We start from the raw sequence: 23,981 nt of genomic DNA on the forward strand, positions 1-23,981 counted from the left end.
TAAGAGCCCCGTGCATCGCCAACTTCACCTTTTGTGAATGAATGTAGGGAGGAACCTGACCAGGTGCAGAGAAACGGGTGTGTTCTCTCCAGTGCATTTGCTCAGGTTCTCTGAAAGAGCCAAGGAATCACAAGTGCAAATTAAATATGGCAGCACAGGTGTGCATTAAGGCGTGCAGCGAGACGAGTGAATGAGTGCATCCTCCAGTATGGAAGTTGTTAGAGACACTCATAATTGAGGTGAGAAACAGGCTAAAAGGAGAAAGATTATACAAGAATAGGAGACAGACAGCAAAAAATGGAAGCTGGGAAATGCACAGTGTAAGGAAGAGAATAAGAGGAAAGCCGAGGCTAATCCTGCTGACCATCATGAGGAGTGGAGTAGAGTGTGCTGTGTTTCTGTAGCTCGTGAGATGGTGCTGACTTGGGCTCATTGTCTGTGGACTCTCTGGGTTGCTCTTGGTGACCTAGGTTATAACACAGAGATTCCCAATTAGACTTCTGCAGACCCAGCCCAAATGGCATGAAAATTATTTTGTAACACACTCTACTCATATTTTGTATAAGGTTCCTCCTTGGACCTCTGTCTCTGTCTGTCTGTCTCCTCTCCCCTCCTCTCTCTCTCTCTCTCTCTCTCTCTCTCTCTCTCTCTCTCTCTCTCTCTCTCTCTCTCTCTCTCTGTCTCTGTGTGTGTGTGTGTGTTTTGATCATAAATACTAACCCATTGCTCAGATGTTATGTAAACTTATCCCAAGTCATGAATTTCAGAGTTGACACCAGACTTTAAGTATTTCAATCAATACATTTCTTTTTTAGTTCTAAAACATGACAATATTTTTTGTGTCTTAATGCTGTTGTTTGAAAGTCCTAACTTTCTCCTTTTTACAGAGAAAATGTGATCAGTACTGGCCAATGGAGAACAGTGAGGAGTATGGAAACATCATTGTCACCCTGAAGAGCACAAAAGTACACGCCTGCTACACTGTCCGTCGTTTTTCGGTCAGAAATACGAAAGTGAAAAAGGTGTGTGTGTGCTTGCGAGCGCTATGAAGACTCCTGCGCAATGAAGGCAAATGCAAGCTTCTAGAATATTTTTCACAATGTTCTCTTTGAGACGGTCTCATCTAGCTCAGACTGGCCTCCAGCTGGCTGCCTCACTAAGATGGTTGACTTGGTTCTCCCATCCGCACCTTTTGCTGGATTACAGGCATGCACTACTACTATACCAGCATTATATAGTGCCAGGGATCCACCCCAGAGCTACGCCCACTGAACTACCCAGCCCTGTAAAATTTTGCCTGATGTCTGTGCATCCTGTGAAAGATATTGGTAAAGTATATGAGACCAGTTAGGTTGCCTGACTGGCTTCTTTTCTCTTCACACACTCGGCTTTATTAAGTGTCATGTAAGGTTGAGATCAAAGCAAATACAATGGCGTCTATCTGTGAGTTTTGCTTTTTGATACATTTTCCTGACAGCTTTAATGCGGCATTTCCCAGAGTACCCCAAGGACTTCAGGATACTACAAGACAGTTACTCAAAACTCACGTTCAGCTATCCAGTAAGAATAGGAAGTGTCAGGGCTGGAGAGATGGCTCAGTAGTTAAAAGATCCTCAGTTCAATTCCCAGCAACAACACGGTGGCTCGTAACCATCTATAATGGGATCTGATGCTCTCTTCTGTCATGCAGACATATAGGAAGACAGACCACTCATATACATAAATAAATAAATCTTTTGTAAAAGAAAAAAATGGGAAGTAGCCACATAAGGTATACCCTCTTTTAAAAATGGATAGTGAGCACAAGGGACCATAGTGTTTGAGTTGATGTTTTGTCATGTGACTTAACCATACATCTCTTTTTTCTAAGCTAGTATCATGATCTGGAAATGGTGCTTTCAAGTTATCTGTTTGTTTTTGTTTTTTTTTTAACTCCCCAACATCCTCTGTCACAACAAGAGTCACCACAGCAATATTTTGGGATGTAAATAGCAGCTCAGTGAGAATGTACAGTTATGACAACCTTAAGTATGGCAGTTGTGTGAAGCAGTGCCATTTGGTCTTTTTGTAGCCAAATGGTAGGTAGCCTCCTTGCCATAGGGAAGCCCACACTACTCAGCCCTAAAGCCTGCTCAGGTTAGCAGTCTGTCCTCCGTACCGTTACATTCAGCACTCGCTGTGCTGTTCTAACACAGCAGCACTGTATGTTCTTTGTTGGTCAGCTTCTGGGTGGTTCCAACTAAGCAATGAGCACTCTGAAATGTAGAGAGCCCATAGGATGCCTTCAAGTATATAAATGAGCCCAGTTCCCTTCTTTGATAATAGCTTGAGTCAGAGAAAGCACTAAGCAATATAGACTGGCCCTTCACTCTTTAGAGCTCCCCTCACTTCTTGTGGAAGTATGGCAGGCAGCAGGGAGCCCTGCCCGAGGCTGGTCCTGTAAAGTGGTGCTGAGGAAGTGGGAGTAGCAGGTGAAAGCAAAGCACACAGTTGGGCAGCAAATCAGGAAAGGGAGGCCTTGTGGGAAAGTTCAAAATTACTTCAGGTTGTTCTAAGCCCCAAGCCCTGGCGGTTTTAGATGTTTGTTCATGCGACATCATGAAAGTTGGTCACGAATAGGAAATAATTTAGTCTCAAAGCAGTATTTTTGTTTGTTTGTTTTGGGTTTTTGTTTGTTTGTTTTTTGTTTTTTTGTTTTTTGAGACAGGGTTTTTCTGTGTAGCCTAGACTCACTTTATAGACCAGGGAGCCTCTGCCTCCCGAGTGCTGGGATTAAACGCATGCCGCACCATGCCCGGCTTCCAAAGCAGTAGTTTAAGGAGTGAGATCCAAATCATATTTTCTGACACCTTTGTGCTATTCTTAACTGGGATGCCAATCCTCAGGGTTCAAGGTGCCTTTTCCCATGTTTCTACAGGGCCAGAAGGGCAACCCCAAGGGTCGCCAGAATGAGAGGACGGTGATCCAGTATCACTACACGCAGTGGCCTGACATGGGAGTTCCTGAGTACGCCCTCCCTGTGCTGACGTTTGTGAGAAGATCCTCAGCAGCCCGGACACCGGACATGGGTCCCGTGTTGGTTCACTGCAGGTAGGGCCAGCAGCCAGAGTAAAGTGAAGCTGAGGGCTTGAGCCTTGGGAACTTGGCCTGTGTCCAAAGCACAGACAGAGTTTCCGTGGCCCAAGTCCTCTCTGAGAACTGGGCTGAGCAAGTGTGGTGCAATTACGCGTAACTACACTTCTGTCTCATAAAAACTTCATCTGGAAAAAAAAAAAAAGGCAAGAAAATCTCTAGGTTTGAAGCAAACCTGCTTGACTGACTGCCTAGTTTTTATGAAATGATCTTGGTAAGATCCCTGCTACTAGAGGGAAATTGTGAGCGCAGCCTAATAAAATCCGAACACAGACCAGAGAGTTCCGTGACAGATATTCTAATCTTTCTCTAAATGGATTTTCTGAGGGATTCTTCTAAATAATAATACTTATGGCATGTGTAAGAGGTTTCTTGTAACTTCTAACTTACATGTGCTACATAAACTACCTCTTACAAAGCACTTAAAATTCATTTTCTCTGAACTAACTACAACAACTTTAGTTGGTCGCTGAAATGTCTTTATTATGCCTCACTTCCAACGTCATTCAAGACTTTCCCCTGCTTCAGCACCCAAGTTAGTTATTCTGCAGCTGATGTTGCTCAGCTACTCAGCATCTTCTAAGGATTGCAGTGGGGCCGCTCTTATCCCATGCTTTCACTAAACAAGACATTTGCAGAAGTTGAGAGGCATCCTGTGCTTAAAGCCTTATGAGAATTCTGCCTTTTTGCTAATCCAGTTTGCAACCACCAGTGGAAATAAGCCTGTCAAATACCCTGGGTATTGTGTTAGATGAGGAAACTCACAGAAGCATTCTGCCAAAATAAGCTTGCTGTCCAGTACTGGAGATTTTAGACCTTGGATATCATTTGAAATAGGAATTAAGACAATAACTTCAAGAAGCCAAATGTTCTGGGCATACCATTCTCCTCCTGGACCACATTTCAGTGGAATTTTCCTACTGCTGAGAACATTAGTTGGTTTCTTAGCTGCACGAACCAGAGGCACGAAGGGGGAGTTGTACAGAAAAGGGATTTTAGTCAAAGGACCAGTTTTAAGATTCCATGAGAGAGCCAGATAACCACGCGCAGGGACAAACAGCTGCCCAGGCCTCCGCTGACTGCATCTGCTGTGAAGATGGTTGCGGTAAGACACCTCCAGCTTCATGCCCTGGTTTGAGCTGCAGGGAAAGCCAAGAAGGCAGCTGCGTCTCCCTTGTCATCCCAATAAAAAGGTGTTCTGTGCTCTTCATCGAGACTAGACGGTGGGAAGGGCTCGAGCTATCTCTATGAGCAGCCTATGTTGTTTCTAGTACGCTGTCTGGAAACGGGCTGTTTCTTAGTTCATGAGCATTTGCATGTGGGTTTTTTTTTCCGGGGGGTGGGGGGGTGGGGGGTGGGGAGGCTAGTGGTTAAATGTACAAACTGATTACCTTCATCTATCTCTTACAGTGCTGGTGTGGGCAGGACAGGCACCTACATTGTAATAGACAGCATGCTGCAACAGATCAAAGACAAAAGCACAGTTAATGTCCTGGGGTTCCTGAAGCATATCAGAACACAGCGTAACTACCTCGTCCAGACTGAGGTAAGGAGTGGCTGCCAGGACATCCCAGCACAGGCCAAAGCAAGCTGCTAGCTGAGGGTCACGCTCTTCTCTGGATCACACCTTTCCATCCCTGTCCCAGTATCTGGACACTTAGGGCTCAGTGGCAGGTGTCCCAAGTCATGCTCCTGGTCACAGAGAGTTAAGCATGCTGTCTGACAAATGTGGGAAATGCTAGTCCTTAAGCCCTTTATTGAAAATGTGTTTATACCTATGTGCTATTACCAAACCACCCAGTCTAGACATGGTGAGGAAACACAGAGCTGAACTTAGCGCAGGCCTCTACTCCAAATAGTGGAGTTACCATCTATCTCCAAACGCTTGAGGAATTCGCTGTGGCTCCCTGCTCAGAACGGTGTTGACCCCAAGTTAACCTTCTGAGAGGGTGGCTGTCCCTGGCAGATCCCCTCAGTGTCTACTGCACATCGTGCCTTTCAGGAGCAGTACATTTTCATCCACGATGCCTTGTTGGAAGCCATTCTCGGGAAGGAGACGGAAGTGTCGTCAAGCCAGCTGCATAGCTATGTTAACAGTATCCTCATACCAGGAGTGGGAGGAAAGACCCGGCTGGAAAAGCAGTTCAAGGTAGTGCTCTGAATAGTGACTTTGGTTAAAAAAGAAAAGAAAAAGAAAGAAAGAAAAGAAAAAAGGAACAAGGAACTAGAAAATTGGGTTCGTGTCTTCTTTATACTCATGTAGGTGCTGAAATAGCTGGCTGCTTTCACTCCTTACAAGTGACGTGCAGGGAAGGTTTGACCATGTGTGCATGCTGACATGGAAGTACACGTGGCACAGTGCTTTACTGTCTTCCGAGCTGTGGATGCTTCTACCTGAATGCAGACACCATCTGTGTAGAACTATAGCCATAGGGACATAAGAGACTTTCAGTCAGTTTTCAGGGCCCCCAAATAATGTTTTTTTTTTCCTCCTCAGAATTATTCAATAGTAGTTTTGTTGAGGATGGTTATTTGATCCAGGAGTGATAGCATATACCTGCAATCCCAGCATTCAGGCCTAGGCAGATCTCAAGTTCAAGATCAGCCTCCTACAGAGTGAGAACCTGTCAGAAACAGAAAGTGGGGAGGAGAGGGGAGTGACTATTTGTGTACATATTGTGGTCAAAATACACATCTTTGGAAAGTCAGTACAGAAGGCAATTGGGAGACTAAAATAAGAGTTGCTACATCATAGAGGCATCGATAGCTTGTTGTAATGGAACGGAAAATCTAGTGGTAGTTAAGGTCTGTGTGTCGCTGAAGATAAAGGCTGCTGACGCAATCAGCTCTTAACTTCCAAACGCTGTCTTCCCAATGGCTGCGTGCTTTCCTTTTTCTGAGCCAGTCAGCTCTAGTTTTTTCACAGAGTTCTGCATGTACTCTCCTTCTTCCATATCAGAATGGAACAGGTGAGTGCAGCTAAAGGTTTCATGGAAAAACTTGACTCTGAAATCCTCATCAGAATCTCAGCTGATGAAATGAGACATCCAAGCAAATTAAACCAAGTGGTGTGGAATGAAAAACAAGTTGGTTTTACTGAGTTCAGTCATAACACCAATTTCAAATTTCTTGGTTGCCTCTCAGTAGCCTAACTACTATAAAACCATTTGAGGTAATTAATTGATGGCACAGTATTATTTTAAATGTGAAAAGTCAGTTAGCACAATAAGTACCAAAATTCTTTTAAAAAAATTTTTTTCCCCTCTGGTCTACTTTTCTGATATATTTGAAGATTTCAGAGTCAGAAGAAAATTTAATTGTAAAAACTAAAAGTGAACAAGTTCACTTCATTTTGTCCATCTTGAGACAAAATGAAAAACTGTTTACATACAGGCCAAAAAAAAAATAGAATCAATGACTAATAAGAGCATCCCTACATTAAATATCTGAAATCCAAACTGTTTCAGAATCCAAACCTTTCTGATTGCCAACATGATGTCATAAGGATTCACATACTATGCAATAAGTGTTTCCTGAACAAAAGATAGGTGGAATTACCATCTTGCTCTGTGCATGATTTCTGTCCTCGAGATATCTAATTATATGTACTAATGGGTACATAGATGACAGGCAGACAGACAGACAGGCTGCCCCAAGCGTTAAGTCTCAATTAGTGTTGCTTTATGTTTGCTTTTAAAAGAATTCACTTAACCAACTAGTCTTTTCCACAAATTGGAGAAAAACAAACAAACAGACAATTGGCTCTTTTAAGGCAACTGACCATTTGTAGAAGCTCAAAAATGAAAATACAGTTTAAAGGCCAGGACAGTCGAAGTAAAGCACCTGGAGAGATTATTGTCATGTGTTTCGTTGAGAGCAAATCCCTGCTCCTATCTCAGCTGATACAGCATGGAACATACCTGTGCGCATGCGTACACACACACACACACACACACACACACACACACACACACACACACACGCATGCGCGCACACACCACTGGCATTCTCTTCAGTGGTGTAGTCACTGGTAAATTGCCCGTACTCTAGGAAATAACCTCTCACTCATGCTTATGCAAGTAACACCAATTAAACTCAGTGGATCACACACGCATGCACGTGCACACGGGAATTTTTTGTGAAGAGGAAAAGATTCAACAACACTTGGAGGAATATGAGGGTAATAGAGTAAAAATGACCAAAATGTACTGTAGACATGTACGAAACTGTCAAAGAGCCGAGGAACAGATTAGAACAGAACCAGAAAAGCAGCTCAGCCCAGTAACATAAACAGGAGTCACACTGCGCTGAAAACCCAATGTACAGCAGCTACCCCATGCGCATGCGCAGGACCTTCACCCTGACCCCAGGACCTGGCACTGGGTGAAGGAAGGCCCACGAGTGAAGCAAGTGTGTTCTCTGAGGCGTAAAAAGATTTCGATTGTTCTAGTTTGGCTTGTGATTGATATTCTTCCTAAGTCTCAAGCAGGTACTAGTGGTGGTGCCTTTGAATAATGCCAAAAATGGTGCCTTTTCAGCTGATCACACAGTGCAACGCAAAATACGTGGAGTGCTTCAGTGCCCAGAAAGAGTGTAACAAAGAGAAGAACAGGAACTCGTCCGTCGTGCCAGGTAAGACACTACCTTAGTGGTTCACTGTGTGAATATCTTTAGACTAGATTGTATTGTGTAATGACACAACACTTATCCAAGGAGACATGGCCTAGTCAGTTCAACTAAGGCAGTCGAAGCCAAATGAAAGCAGTGGGTTTGGACACCAGCAACTCACTTGACCAGTCTGACACGAAACCTAGTTTTGATTTGCCTCGAAATGCCATAATATTTCAACTTTAAAAATAATGGCAAAGATACTACCCCCATGGCACGAAGACTCTGCGTCCTAGATTAATCTGAACTAATTAGATTAATTGGGACTGCATCATTAAATTATCCTAGCTATTGTGATCTGGGCGCTATTGATTTGTGTGACCTTTGTATACATAACTAAGGACTTGACAGAGAATAGTTTGTGTACCTTATAAGCACAGGCATTTGTTGGTCACTGGAAAGATCAGTCTCTATTGAATAAAGGGGCACTGCTCTCTAAGCCCTTCATGGAGAGAAGGAGACTAAGGGATTGAGAAGAAAAACAAAGCGCAGTATATTAGTGTAACTGTAGAAATGTAATAAACCAGGGTCAGATTATCTGAAACCCATTTCTGTGTTTGTCCTCAGTAGGCTGCCAAAATCTTTTCCTACAGTTAAATTCTTATCCTACCCTGCCTGTCCTGAGTGCCCAGGGAATTTTTCATTTAATACCCTCCTTACTGGATAACACTTAGCTTGTTTAAATATGTAAGTCTTAGAGAGGAGCCAGGGAGCCACGCCATTCACCAGGTAGAGCCCAGGAGGAGCTGCTGGTGCCCTGCGAACAATAAGGCAAATGTGGCGTTTTTGTTTCTTTCCATATGATAGCTGAGCGTGCTCGAGTGGGACTCGCGCCATTGCCCGGAATGAAAGGAACAGATTACATTAATGCTTCTTACATCATGGTGAGAGTCAACCGTTAACACCTTTCAGTTTAATTGGCTGTATTTTATGATTAAGGAGTACATACCACCCCTGTGACTGATTTCATTTCTGGAGTAATTTCTCAACACGTAACATCAAAAGTATAGAAATTTTTGTGTCTTGAAACTTTTAACAAAAGATGCCTAAAGGGTGGGAATGCAAAAATACCTAAATTAAGCAAAAATGCCTCTTAAGGAATTAATTTTACTGTTAATTTCACCCATCTAGCTTTTAAATAAGTGTTGAAATTACTGCTAAGTAAAAATAGCAGGGGTAACCTGAAGTGAATTGCATGTGGAGGGGAAATTGTCTGCACATATTCACAGAAGTACAACTTAAAATTAGCAAATGTACTGAATGCCTTTCTCTATTTTTTTTTAGGGTAGCCAAAATAATGCTGCCTCGTTTCATGAATGTATTGGCTTCCACAGAGCTGTAATGACACATGCGTGCTCACTAATTCTCCCTCTCTCTCACTGAAGGGCTATTACAGAAGCAATGAGTTCATCATCACCCAGCACCCTCTGCCACACACTACGAAAGACTTCTGGAGAATGATTTGGGATCATAATGCACAGATCATTGTCATGCTGCCAGACAACCAGAGCCTGGTAAGGAAGGCACATCTGCTGTATAGTAATGAGCCCATGGGGCTACAGAGATGCTTTACTGCGGTACCTTGCCATGGGGCTGGTGCATCTGTGTATGGTAAGAAGGGAGTTGTTACAGTCTTGTCCCTCTCACCTCCGTACTCGATTTCCTAATGCTGTTTACACTGCTCGTCAACCACACCGTCCTGGCTAAAGGTTCCGAAATATGTCCTTTTAGTAAACTCCTTAATGTGGCTCAGGACTGACTTCTTAAGTCACTGCATTGCCACTTTTGGAAAATAAGTAACTTGTTACACTTATGGTATATGTAATCTGTATTTACCTTCTATGAACTAACTTACTTAATAGCTCAAGAAACTGAAGGACTGGCCTTGTTCAAAAGCATGCAATAATAAATCAACTTGGATTTGTACCTAAGCCATCTGTCTGTCCAAAGTCCACACTTGTAACTATCCATCCCGTCACATGATGGGAGGGGACACTAGTAATGTTTCCCATTCCATAGTCAGGTCCACAGTCAAGAGGAGCTAGAAGAAGCTACTTAGATCCACCTCACAGATGGGATTCATAGTTCTCCCCACCACCCCTCAGGCCTTCTCTGTTAAAGATTCTATATAGGAGATGGGTAAACACATTCAAAAAACAGAATTACCTGTTTCTGCCTAGATCTCATGTGCATGTACATTTCAGAATTGACTGGGTCTTAGCAAGCTATACTGTGGACACTCAGCCTACAAGATAAAACAAAGAACAGTGGGGAGCTGCCTCTAAATGTCAAGTTAATGAGTTTTTTTTAATTAAGAAAGAGCAGCCTGTGGTTGAACCCCTGGTCTGGATGACAGTGTGTGCCTGTGTGCCTGTGTGCCCAGTCAGCAGGAACTTCTTTGCTCTGTTGCAGTTGCGCCTGCTTCAGATTCCTAAGGCTGCTTCTCTACGATGGCATGGCAGCAAGGGTGAGAAGCTTAGGCTGGAAACTGGAGTGGAAGTTCTCAGATTAGCTGACAACAAGGGCTCCTTCTGATTGGCATCTGGAAATGGAGGGGGGTATTTAGGGTTGAAATGTTCATTTGTCGGGTGAGTTAGTATTTTGTTACTACCACATAGCAGGGGCCATTCAGCACGGAGACTCTTCCCAGGGCACACTTGTAACAGAAACCTAGGGAACAATTACAGCCAATGAGGTCTGTGCTCCCCAGATAGAACACAGCCACTGATGTGGGATACAGCATGTCAGGATCTCGGGCTAGACCGCCTAACGTTGCCATCATTTGGTTGTGTTCTTACTACTACTATAACTGTGCACGTTTTAACTGACTTAAAAGTCACTAGTATCTAATTTAAAAACCAGGGTCACCAATGCCTTTGTGTCCAGGTCATCTTATATCTTTTTGGGAAGGGGGATCGATTTTCGAGACAGGGTTTCTCTGTGTGTAGCCTTTGGCTGTCCTGGACTCGCTTTGTAGACCAGGCTGGCCTTGAACTCACAGAGATGCACCTGCCTCCACCTCCCCGAGTGCTGGGATTACAGGCTTGAGCCACCGCTCCTGGCTTATAACCTTATATCTTTATATCTAGATAATCTCTAGAACTTGGAAGCAGCAAGATCAAGAATTTGAGGTTATCATCAGCTATAAAGGAAATCAAAGTCCATCCTATACTCCATAGGACAATTTTTTTATAACTGGAAAAATAGCAAAAATAATAAACAAGCATGTTAGCGAGAAACATAAAACTGAATGTGACATGTGCCTGTAAGCTCAGCATTTGGGGAGGGAGAGGCAGGAGGAGCAGGAATTCAAGGTCATCCTTGGCCCTTGTAGCAAGTTTAACATCCACCCTGGGCTACAAGATGAATTGTAATGCTTCTAGATGAGTAATTACTCCCTAATTCAATGCCTGCATTCTGAATTTTTTTTCCTGCCTTTGGTCTCTTCAAACAAACTAGATCATCAACTATTTCTATATGTTTTGCGAATACAGAATTATACCGTTCTCGTTTTTAAAGTACAGAAATAAAGGCTCGTAGATATGACACATGGGATAGAATACTAGGCAAGTTGATGTCTGCACAATTCTGATGTCCTGGCCATCTTACCCATATATATCCTGCATCTGTTTACAGGGTCATACTTCCATTTTCTCGCATAAAGCATAACAAAGCTCACGACAGTCCCAGACTTCTTTTGTATAGACTAAACCCAATTGCTACTCTGCTTCCCCGTATGCTGAGCTTTAAAAATAAAAACGTACTTGGCAATAATCTATATTGAAACTTGAAAGGGTGATAAGTCTCATCGGACTGCTGGCTCATTTCTCATGCAACATTGTAAGCTTAAACAAAGCCTTCTTTGTTTTGAATATTACTCCTGACTTCCACCATAGTAAATAGGCATTCTCAGGAAAATGTTCATAAAAATCTATATGCTACACACAGGCAAATAGGAGTTTCTCATTTGAGCTCATTAGAGAAAGGAGGAATAATAAATGTGTCATCACCATCATATTTCTTATAGTCAGCAGCCATTAAGTTTGTCTTAGGAATCTATAATTTTCAGGGATAGAATTCAAGTACTAAGCCTGAATTTCCAGTTTTAAACTTAAAATAGACGAACATGTAAAGCTTGCCTGCTTCAAAGCTGAATGGCTTCCGTGATACCCCTCTTGAAATCTGGCACCAACAGGAAAATGGTTACAAAGTGCCTGGTAGCTGGCTTGCCTGCTTATTTATACACAAGAGGTGCTGCCCTTTACTCCCTATCAGCAGTGTGATTTAGACCATTTGTGGACATCTCTGAGCATGGCCTCATTTGTCAGGACAGATGGTATAAATCCCATATCAAGTGGCTATCATCCAAAATGTATATAAAGAACTCTAAAGTCGGCAAAAATATGTCTTCAAGTATGACAAAAATGACCAGCAGGTATGTGAAAAGGAAGTCAGTATGATTATCAATTTTCTTATAAAAGAGCACCTCCTAACAATTAGGGTGACTATTACTTTAAAAAAAATTCAGTGAATGACAGCTGTTGGTAAGAAGGAATAGGAGCTCTTGCTGGCATGGTGTAACATGGCTGTAACCCCAGCACTTGGAAGGCAGAGGTAGGAAAATAAATGCAAGTTAGGAGCCAGCCTACTCCATAGTGCATTTAAGAGTTACATTGCAACACCCCATTTTCTTAAAGTGATGAAAGACAACTCACTATTCATTGGACTGTAAACTAATACAACTATATGAAAAATAGTATTCAAGTTTCGAAAGAAATATAAAACACCACTAGCCCTCTGTTGGGCATACATCTCAGGAAAAAAAAAAAAAGATAAGCACCATGTGAAACTCCTGTACTTCAGTATTCTCTGCAGCACTATACACAACAGCCAAACTATAGATGCAACCGAAATGTCTGTAGAGTAGCACATTTTCTGGCCTTAAGAAAGAACGAGATCTAATTTTTATCACAGATTGAGCCTGGAGAACACTGCACTAGGTTAAATAATCCATACACAGGGAGCAAACATCCCATAGCCTCATTGAGAAATAGCAATCCAAAGTTATGGTGCAAACAAGATGATAATTGGGGGCGGGGAGCAGGTCAAAGGACACAAAACACAGATATGTATGTAGAATGAATAAGCCTAGAGATCATCATGTACTATCTAAGAACTATAAGATGGATTTACATGGTAAATTGAGTGGCTTGAGAGATGCAAACATGAAGAGTCCGTTTGCACAAAAACCGAGAAAGAAAGACTTGACTACACTGTAAAATGATTTGTTTTCTTGGTTCACAAAGGCAGAAGATGAGTTTGTGTACTGGCCAAGTCGAGAAGAATCCATGAACTGTGAGGCTTTCACTGTCACTCTTATCAGCAAAGACAGGCTGTGTCTCTCCAATGAAGAACAGATTATCATCCACGACTTTATCCTTGAAGCTACACAGGTAACTTCAACTACATTCCCCTCCATGGTTGCCCCACCTGGGCCCTGTATCATCCTCCTAAGTAATGATAAAGTGATTTCACCACCTTCAAGAAGGGCTCAGCTGTTTGAATAAGACTTAATTTTAAATATAGGCATCCCGTGTTTTCCTTTATTCAAATATTTGTTTTTCTCAACTGGGTAGATGAGATGTAACAGTCTCTGGTTCAGCCTGCATTCAAGTAGGTCCTCTGGCTTAAAGATAAAGACACTGTGTCTATATGTTCAATACAATGTATCCAATATGGCAGTGAAATGTCCCTAGCTCTGACACTGGAAACAGCGCCTTGCCATGCTATGAAGACAACACTTTAACATACACTATTTCCACATATAATAGCTGCCTCTTTGTGAGAATAAGAGATGCTTTGCATATCACTAGTTTAAATGATACCTCGGCCCCTTCCTTAAGTCTTTTCTGTTACAAGTCACAGTTAGAGTGGTAGGCCACAATGTCCCTTAGAGGTGTTGTGTTCACCTGATGTAAAAGATCCTACTGTTCACTGGCATGGTGTGTTTGAATGGCAAGCCAGTCTTGTGTAGTTTGGGCAAGCCAACACTGTTCAGTTTCCTGTGATACATGCTTTCTAGGGAGCAGGCATCAGGCATTTGACTGTGATTCTGAGCTGTGATTCTGTCTTGTTGGTTGCAGGATGACTATGTACTAGAAGTTCGGCACTTTCAGTGTCCCAAATGGCCTAACCCAGACGCCCCCATAAGCAGTACCTTTGAGCTGATCAACGTCATCAAGGAAGAGGCCTTAACACGGGATGGCCCCACTATTGTTCATGACGAGTATGTATCTGATTCTGTTCTTGTTGGATTCATACAGAAGTGGGAAAAGGACACCTCCTTCCCTGTGTACTTTTGATCTTTGATACTCTTTGTTATTTCTAATGTGCAAAAGGGGTGTTTTAATTGTTCAGGCTCCAAGTATTCCTAGAGTATATGCTTTAGAAGGGGAAAATATTGCACTTCTGTTCTTCACTAAAAAGTAAGCAGGTTCTTCCTTAGGGACAGGCACACCTTAACAATAATATTTGGCATTCTCAGCATGTGAATATATTTACCCGCTCAAATCTGTTGTATTCCAAGGCTAGTAGTCTCTTCCACCTGGGATGCCTGCAGCACACATACCCTTTTGAGTTTGGTTGCAGAATAGATGCTTTACTGAAATAATGTCAGCTAACTGCTGAAAAGAGACCCACAAGTCAGGACTGCTTAGAGTCAGCAGGAAAATCATTTTATGACATTTACTCTGTGTTTGGGGAAACAGGCACAGGGGAGGAAATTCTTAGAGCCTGGGTAGATTTATATTTAGTGTCAGCTAGAAGCAGCCACACAATTTATGGGATCTATTGTGAAATGAAAAGGCAACCTCTCTACTAAAAGGCACTAAGAATTCCCAGATGGCTGCCTTAAAGCACGGGCATCACTCGGGACTCTCCTGAATGAGCATGCCCCCTGAGATACAGGAGAGAGGCGTCAAGACAACTTCCAAAGCCAGCGGATTTGTATGCAACTCCTGTGTAATGTAGCCTGTAAGTTACTAGGATCACTTTGTACCAAGTCCATGCAGTTCTTAGTGCAAATATCATTCGATCCTACATAATGCATAAGATTCTAAAAGAGAATGGCCATTTTTTTTTTTGTCTTTCTTCTTGTATTCTAATGTTAGATGTGTAGGTACATTTGATAATAGTTTCTAGGCATACTTAAGCCTTGCTCTTCAGAACTTCTGGGAATATGACATTAGGGTCCTTCCTCATGTATGAATATCACTGGTGTTCTTGGACAAAACTAGAGACAGCCTAGCTCACGATAACTTAGACTATGTGTTACAGCTACAGTTATGGGTGTCACCTGTCCTTCACTAAGATGTTAGACGTGTACTAAGAATGGCCAATGATAGCGAAGGCAGCCCCGAGAAGGCTAGCACACGCATAGCTGACTGCAGTCCTCTATCTCACTGATCTGTCTGACTGGCTAGAGTCAGTCTTTAAGAAGAGCAAGGAAAGTAAAGAAGGGAGTCCTAAGTTTAATTATTTTACTAGAGCAAAGTAAGTAACGGTTAAATTGTTCCTTCATGAAACCAAGTCAGTACAAATGACTTTTTCCAAAGACTATGAAAATAGGGTCAACTTAGTACAACTTAGAATCTGACAAATACCACACAATGAGAGAGGACTAAAACAAAAACAAGAAATCAAAATAGAGCAATCATAGCAGATATTAAGATAATATATTTGGAGAACTAATGGAGGTTTATGAAATGTATAAGCCAGTTAACAAAATGAACACCTAAAACTGGAAGATATTGCTGTGAAATGTGAAAGAGACGGGCTACGGCAGAATGGTGGGGCTGACATAGAAGTAAGAGACGCCTGAGAGGCGATGCACAGGGAGGTAAAACCCAAAGAACAGCTGCAGCGGAAGGTTTCAGAGACAGTGAAGAGGCCAGTTCCCCAACCAACCCAGTCGGTAGACATTTGAAAAGGCGCATTTGGAGGATACCTGAATAACTGAGCTTCGCCTAGCATTGGCGCAGACATGCCTGCTCTCACAGGGTACTGTGTGAGAGACATTCTGTGGAAACACAAATGGCTTATTTATATAATTGACCCAAAAAAATGGATTTAAATAAGTCACTACAAACTGGATACAACGCTACACTTATTTGTCACAACACATTAATATTAGAAGTCTATAGTAAGATTCTAGAGCTTATTAATGGAAACTAAAAATCTTACATGTAAATTATTTACGAACAACTTGTGGCTTGAAGAGGTAACCAAGATTGAAACTGCAAAATAATAAGAAATGATCAAAGCAATAAATTTCAAGTGGACCCAAAGAAGTCATAGCCTAAACTGCACTTGTTGAAGTTCAAAAACAAACTTGGCTTTTAGTTTAAAAAGCTAGGGTGGGAGGAACAGATAAAGCTGCTAAGCAGATAAAATTGCTAAAATACAGATGATTAACAGATGAAATCAAAAAGAAGGAAATGGGAGCAAAGATAGAAAGCTTCAGCAATAAACAAGGCCTGGGGTAATGGAAGATACAGTGGTGATATCAGGGAGGGGATGTGTTTTTCCAGACCCAGCTTCTCAGAGCCTGGGCAGGAAGGTCAGGAGTTCAAGGCCAGGCAGGGCTCCCCAGTGACAGCTTACCTTTAAAAGGTAGGGAGAGAGGGAGGATGGGAGTGGACACTGGAGAAGGAAGGAGGAGGAGAGTGACAATGGAAACTATAACGAAGGAAACACAGAGGCATAAATTAAGAAAAAGGGTCTTCCATTCTTACATGCTTACCCAAATAATTCTCAATGTTTCTGAGTCTGTTTTTCTAGATTCTTTCCTTTTATAAATTACTTATATTAAGTTGATTATAAATAAAATATCTGAGATTTACTTCAGTACGTATGGAGGAGGAAACAGATGGAAGCAACTCTCCGTGAGCTGATGGCTTTTGTAGTGGAACGATAGGGACAGAAGGGTCATTGTGCTGCTGTACTTTGGTGTACGTTGAGCATGCTCTGTGATAAACGCTAGAAATAATACACTTTGGAGGAAATAGAGTGTTTGAGACTGTTTACTTAAAACTTGGTGCTGGTAAACTTTAAGCATAGGTAGATATGTGTCCATCTCTATTCCAAGCCACTTCTATTTGCAAGCTGAAATTTGGCCATAGTCTCACTGTAAGAATCTTTGGCACTGCACCTGAATATGCCTCTTCGACATCAAGTGACGATGACAGCGGTACAGCTTCACCAGGAAGGGTCACTGGGTGCACGTAATTATCTAGAAGAGAACACAGAGCACACAGTAGTGGTTACCAGAGAGTGAGTAAAAGGGAGCTCGCCAAGGGCCTGGGCCCCAAAGCTCTCACCGGGACTATACCACAACAGTAGCAACAGTGAGATTATATAGCATAAACTGAACATAACCAGAAAAGGCTAGCACCAGGATTGCAATGTTATAGGCTATTCCTATACATTTAAAAATCATGATTAAAATACTGTCCAACAAACTTTAGTATATAAAGTTAGATATTATGACAAAACAAGCTTTATTCTAGCAACATAACACTAAATAGTGCCAAAATGCATTAATAAATTCAACACATTTTCAAAGGGATTTTAAAAAAATTCAATAGATAGATAAAATATGTAGAAAATATCAATAATAAATAATGGAGTAAAATAACAAACACCCATTCATATCTCCACCAGTATCTTTAGCAAACAAAACAAAGAAACCAAGCAATCATCTTTAACTAGATGTCATTTACAAGAAGTCCATGGGATGGGCTTTTATTTATTTTTATTCAAAACTTGAGAAGCTTGACCATAAAAGGCCATAAAGAGCACGTGTCCTTCCTGTGCTAGCGCATTAAACACTTTAGGGTCTAACCAAGGCCATAAGCAGAATAAAGCAATAAAGAGGTGAAGCATACATTCTATGCCCACTGCCCGGAGAACCTCCACAGATGTGGCCACTGCCCAGAGAACCTCTACAGGTGTGACCACTGGCCAGAGAACCTCCACAGGTGTGACCACTGCCCAGAGAACCTCCACAGGTGTGGCCACTGCCCAGAGAACCTCCACAGGTGTGACCACTGCCCAGAGAACCTTCACAGGTGTGGCCCAGCTACCCGGAGAGGCTGCAGGAGCTGTGCTGTGTAACTGTCAGCACGTTTACTAAGTCAACACGATTCACTTCTCTATACATCAGCTGAAGGCAAACAAACAGTGCCACAAACAGGGACCATTCTGAACAGTAGCAGAGAGTCTGTGAACTGAGAAATTAACCTACAGCAGTGTGCAAGGATATAAGGGAAACACTGAAGTCCAGTAAAGGGAGAAGAGGCACACTGTTTATGAAGAGGAAAACTAAGAAACTGAAAGACATGGCATTCCTTGAATGCATCTGTATATTCATGCAATGTAATAAAAGTCCTAACAGCATCTTTTGTTCCTTGATAGTCTGGTTCCAAAATCCATATAAAATGGGATAGGATGGAGCAGAGGCTACAGATATTTTGAGATAAATATGAAATGAAAATTGGCAGTACATGGGCTTAGGGATATACCAGCAGTAGTCATTTATAACCTATATGTGAAACATGAAAAATAAAATTAGAAGGTCTAGAACAAAATCATTAAAACTACTGGGCTACAGACAGCATTCTTAAATATAATCTCCTTCCCCCCAAATAAAAGATAACCATGATTTACATATAAACCATACTGTATTGTAGTGAAACAAAAATAAACATTAAAAATACTTATAAAAACTAGAGAAAGGGGGAAAATACTTGAAACATATACTAAAAACACTATAAAACCACTTGAGGCTGGGTGTGCATATCTTTAATCCCAATACTTTAGGAAGTTGGATCTCTGTGAGTTTGAGGTCTGCTCTACCAAGTGAGTCCAGGACAGCCAAGGCTACACAGAGAAACTCTGGCAAAAAAAAAAAAAAAAAACAAAAACAAACAAAAAACAGAAAGAAAGAAACCTAACAGATGTATCCAAAGTTTATTAATGAGGGAAGCGCCTAAGAGTAAATGCAGATGGTCAAAAACCATATAAGGCCCTTCTTCATACTCAAGGGAATCGCCCTTCAACTTCACAAAGGCTTTTAAAAGTTTTAAAGGCGGAGAAATTTGTTTCCCACGTGGGGAGATTGTGAGTGGGTAACACTCAGTTTGAGAGAGGGCTATATGCCAGTGCCTATGAAACCTAAAATGTAGTGCGAAGTTAGTTTTAGAAGTTCTGACTCATTTTGAGCTATGCACACCCATCCATAACGATAGCCATTGGTTCTTAGAAGTTCGCCATTAGGCTATTCTGTTGTCCAGACATCACAGTGCAGATGTGGCCACCTTTTATGTGCTTTAACTGTCTGAGTGACATCAAAGCAGTCTGGTTAAGCCAGCATTACCACAAACACAGATGTGCTGGACTGAGATGTGTTATGATGTCACTGGTGATAGGAGTTCCCAGCTGCCTTGCCATCTTATAGGAACATTATAACTATAGCCTGTGGGTAGCCAAAACATTGTTCCTATACAGTGAATGATATTTTTTAAGTTCCATTTATCTGCTTAAGGGGTAGAAAGACAGCTCAGCTTTTAAAGGCTAGAGTCACAACCAAATGGACATTTATATGCTTAAGAACATTGAAAAATGAGGGCTTTACAGCCCTTCCTATTTATCGAATAGTAAATAGTCAGGGTTCTCATACTGGGTTTTTTCCCACATATTATAGGTATTTTTTTAAATCTATTTTTAGTTTGGTTTCTTATATCTGTTTCTCCCTTCTTCACCCCAATCCCTTCCAACACCCCAATACCAGGTAGGAGAGAAAGAAGGTTAGTGGGGAGAAGAGGTGTAGTTTCCTTAGCTACTTCCTGCTGTTTAGGGTCATCAAGTTCCTTGGGGCAAATCCAGCCCTCAATCTCAGCATATCGCCAACTTCTCATGAAACTGCATCAACAGCAACTAGGAGCATCAGGGATGGCGGGGGCGGCGGGGGGTGGGGGGCAGTGAGGAAGCACCAGCAGCCTTCTTTTTTCTTTTTCTCAGAGCCCCCAGTCTCTCTCTAGGTCCGGCATTTATCCCAGCTGGCACAGACCATGCCCCTGCAGGAGGCGGCTTCCAGCTGACAAATATCACCTGCCCTCTCAGGAGGCAGTTATCAGCTGTGGACAAACTGGAGCAGGCCCCATATCCCACATCTGGGATTCAAACAAAACCATGTTTACATACAAACCAAAAACCTCCACAACAACCTATTGTCCTACCTTTTTTCCAACCTCAAATCTGTAATGTTTCCAAATTTACTTTTGAACCTTTTGTTTCGTATTGGATAGGAAGCTAAATGTTTATTGGGGCAGCTTGGCTGGTTCTGTATTCATGAAAAGTGTCACCTCTATGTAACTGTCTAAATCCCTCCCCCTGCCTAATACTTTAATTCTTTCTGTTTTTTGTTGTTGTTGTTGTTTGTTTGTTTTTTGGATTAGACACCAACCTAGCCTACTTAATTCCTAGGAAAGTATGTAGTGGCATTTTCCTTCTACTGCAACGCAGTCCATTACTAATGAATCTGAAATTGCATCTTTCTCATCCCCTTCCCAGGTATGGAGCAGTTTCTGCAGGAATGCTATGTGCCCTTACCACCTTGTCCCAGCAGCTAGAGAATGAAAATGCTGTGGATGTCTTCCAGGTGGCAAAAATGATCAATCTGATGAGACCCGGAGTATTCACAGACATTGTAAGTAGTTTGCGTATGTGTCAAACCTAGGTCGACACACCTAGTTAGGAACCCCAGGTCTAGAGCACAAATCTGAGGCCCAGATTTGTGCTCTAGACCTGGGGTTCCTAACTAGGTGTGTCGACCAGGAGATAGCTGGCAGTGTCTGGAGATTTGCTGGTTTTATAACTGAATAGAAGTTCTCTGGCATCTACTGTATAAAGGCCAAGGCTTCTACTAAACACCCTACCACGCACAAGATAAACCTTGCCAACACACAATTATCTAGCCCAAAACATTGGTAATGCTGTAGTTTCAAAAACAACAGCATCGACAACAAAAACCTCTGCTTAACAGTACTGATGTTGTTCAGTTATAAAATGGGGATATTCCTTGATCTTAGTGAGCCACCATCACTGAAACAGATCCTGTGCTAACAGAGACCAGAAGGGTTGGAGAAGGCGTAGAGCTCAGTGACTGAGAATTCAGGTGGCTATTTTTCAAGTTTCTTAGAAAAGACATCGGCTATTCTTGTCTCTTTGGGAGTTTTTCTTTGACATATACTTTTGATCAGTGTATCCATTGTAGGTAAAATGCCTAACCCTTTCCTCTTGTCTTCCAGGAACAATACCAGTTCATCTACAAAGCAATGCTCAGCTTGGTCAGCACTAAAGAAAATGGAAATGGTCCCATGACAGGGGACAAAAATGGTGCTGTGCTAACTGCAGAGGAGTCAGACCCTGCCGAGAGCATGGAGTCTCTGGTGTGACTGGACCCCTGAAAGGGCACTTAACTTTGTAAACTTCTGAGACTTGTAAAGACAGAACTTTTTTGAGGCCTTTTTTGCCAGACTCTAGGTTATACAATAACCCAGTTACTTTTTTACACTGATAAAAGTTTTGATATTTATTTTTTGCCATTTTATGTCTTAATGGTATCCTACTGAGCATTTGCACCTGTTCATTTCACACAGTGAAAAGCAACTTTACCTAGTTTGCACTATATGATCAGTGTTACTGCCTGTAATCAAATACTACAGCAAACCCTGATGTGACATTCCATGACCACATACATGCTACTTTTCAGTTCCGTGCAGTGAAGGTCTTTGTTATGACAGTGAATCTCAGTTTTATCATTATTCTAAAGGAATTGCATTTTCCTAGCAGGCAACACTGTACTTTTCTCAGCACCCCCCCCCCTCTATTTTTTAGGCACTGTTCAATACTACATGCCTTCTGTTTTAGTGGAGTGGATGGGCGCATTTCCTTTTGCAGGGCAGCAGGTTCCTGGGAGCCCCGAAGAAGGTCTGTTAATGTCAGTTCCATTTGTGATGGTTGAGGAAGCCACTAAGAAGTTAAGAGGGCTTAAGAGTTGCGTCATGTGAACATTTCTTATTAGTTACCAAGTTATATTCACAGTTGAAATGTGTCAAAATAAAGAATCATTCTGTATTACAGATTTCACAGTAGCCACGTGGGCAGTGTGTGTTATTTCCATTTTGAGTCTCTGAAGTAGCTACACCCTAAAAATCAGGGCTGTCTTTTACTATGGAAAGATGGCACTATTTTACACAATTTACTGATGACACCCTTTAGTTAATCCCCACTACAGCTTTTTCGTGAATAGTACCATACCTCACAGTAGCTACAAGAACAGGAAAAGATAGGTATTTAAGTGTAAGTGTAGTCTTTGAAAAGTCCCTACTGACTACTCCTATAGCAATCTAATAAAACTACCTAGAGACAGCATCCTTTTCTTCTTCTTCTTCTTCTTCTTCTTCGTCTTCTTCTTCTTCTTCTTCTTCTTCTTCTTCTTCTTCTTCTTCTTCTTCTTCTTCTTCTTCTTCTTCTTCTTTTCCAAATGTTTCATAATAAATCTCCTAATTACATGTATACTCTATTTAAGATTGATTTGGAAATATGTTTGGGACTAAATTCCTACATGTGACTCAGTTTTACTGGGAGAGAGAAATGTGAATCTTAAAAAGACAATTCAGTTCTTGAATGAAAGATGGTGTCTCCATTTTAGAGTAGGTTTTAAAAGGAGAGTTGTGGATGTTCACAACCAAATACACATCCATAAAAGATGGCGACAGTTGTTAGGAAGCCCAGGGTTCAGCCTCTGGGGCTGCTTTCTGCCCATAGTCCATAAAGGGCAAATGGAATCATTAATAAGAACTTTCCCTTGGGTTTGTTTAGAACTAAACACAAACCACCAAGCTATTCTCCAGGATCTGGAGAATCTTCCTTTTCATGTTTCCTTTGGAAGGTCAACTTCCGTCAGACTTGAAATCGTCCCCTAAGATTGGGCCCATGACAAAACAGGGTTTGACTTCCTTTTTATGCCAGTAAGTTTATGATGAGGCCCTACAGTTGCTATCACTATCTGGGCAGCAGTACAATGCGGACGAGGCATGGTCCTTCAGTTGTTTGTTCAGAACCAGTTAGAAAAGTGCTGGAGAACCAGAGCTGCTAAAAAGAGACACACAGATTAAGCCCAAGGGTTTCAATGAAGGGACTAGGCCAGTAGAGTCCCATGAAGATAGTTTGTGCACACTGACCTAAGAGAACACACAGAGCACCAGGAGGCTGGCTTTCAGAACTAGTGACTAGCTAAGCAGCCTGCTAAAATGTCTGGGCAGGGTGGCACACTTACCAACCCTTTTGGTCCCCGCCCCCAGAGGTGTCACCTTGTATAATAGAAAGAAGGACTGACTGTAAAAAAACATGACAACTTTTAGAGGCTGAGGAGAATAATGAAGGGAAAGGTTTCAGACCATGGTAAGGGCTAGGGTTTCTTAGTCTAGTAAGCAGATTGTTTTTGTTGTACACTGATCTGATATTCGCTAACATTTTTCAGTTAGATGCTCAGTGGCTCTGCCGTTCAGAGTTAACATTCGAGTTGGAGTTCATGGTCTCTCTATTTTTCTCTTAATAAAAGTAACATTGCTTTGGAGACGAATAGCAAGTATTACTTTCTGTGCTGTTTACACAAGATTCCATTACGGAATCATATACTCTCCACAGTTCTGGGACTATGTCATACATGACTAAGACAAGAAGGAATGACAGGAGTAGGACAGAGACATAACCAAGGTGGGTTAGAAGCTTTCTGTGGGCAGCCTACATGTCTACAGCAGGCTGGAGCTAAAGCCTATGGATCCCAGCCTACTGGACTAGGAGCAGTTACTATATGCCTGTTTTGCCAAAGTGGTCCACACACCTTCACTGCAGATAGTTGCCTTTAGCTGTCCTCAGGCCTCACGTTCACCACAATAGGTATCTTCACTATTCTTTGCTATTGGCAAAAAATATATTGCATCTTTCCAGAGGCACAGAGTTCCAAAGATGTTGTTTTCTTCTGAGATGTAAGCACATGGCTGAAGTACATAATGAGGTTAATGCCACTTATGGTCGAGGGGAAGGATACAGCCATT

At 41.9% G+C, this 23,981-nt stretch overlaps 1 protein-coding gene across 3 annotated transcripts in view; it reads left to right on the plus strand.

Moving 5' to 3' along the window:
• The window catches only part of Ptprg (protein tyrosine phosphatase receptor type G), a 684,777-nt gene extending 662,459 nt beyond the window's left edge, over positions 1 to 22,318 (plus strand). For all 3 annotated transcript variants that reach the window (XM_051139706.1, XM_051139702.1, XM_051139700.1), the window contains 11 exons: positions 888 to 1,022; positions 2,918 to 3,090; positions 4,543 to 4,678; positions 5,135 to 5,281; positions 7,671 to 7,764; positions 8,608 to 8,684; positions 9,186 to 9,314; positions 13,107 to 13,253; positions 13,944 to 14,086; positions 20,431 to 20,566; positions 21,168 to 22,318. In XM_051139706.1, coding sequence (XP_050995663.1) covers positions 888 to 1,022; positions 2,918 to 3,090; positions 4,543 to 4,678; positions 5,135 to 5,281; positions 7,671 to 7,764; positions 8,608 to 8,684; positions 9,186 to 9,314; positions 13,107 to 13,253; positions 13,944 to 14,086; positions 20,431 to 20,566; positions 21,168 to 21,314 — 1,464 coding nt within the window. In that variant the 3' untranslated portion in view covers positions 21,315 to 22,318. The remainder of the gene's footprint in view (positions 1 to 887; positions 1,023 to 2,917; positions 3,091 to 4,542; positions 4,679 to 5,134; positions 5,282 to 7,670; positions 7,765 to 8,607; positions 8,685 to 9,185; positions 9,315 to 13,106; positions 13,254 to 13,943; positions 14,087 to 20,430; positions 20,567 to 21,167) is intronic.
• Positions 22,319 to 23,981: the final 1,663 nt, after the last annotated feature.

Source organism: Acomys russatus, chromosome 3, assembly GCF_903995435.1.
Source record: "Acomys russatus chromosome 3, mAcoRus1.1, whole genome shotgun sequence".
Lineage (NCBI taxonomy): Eukaryota > Metazoa > Chordata > Mammalia > Rodentia > Muridae > Acomys > Acomys russatus.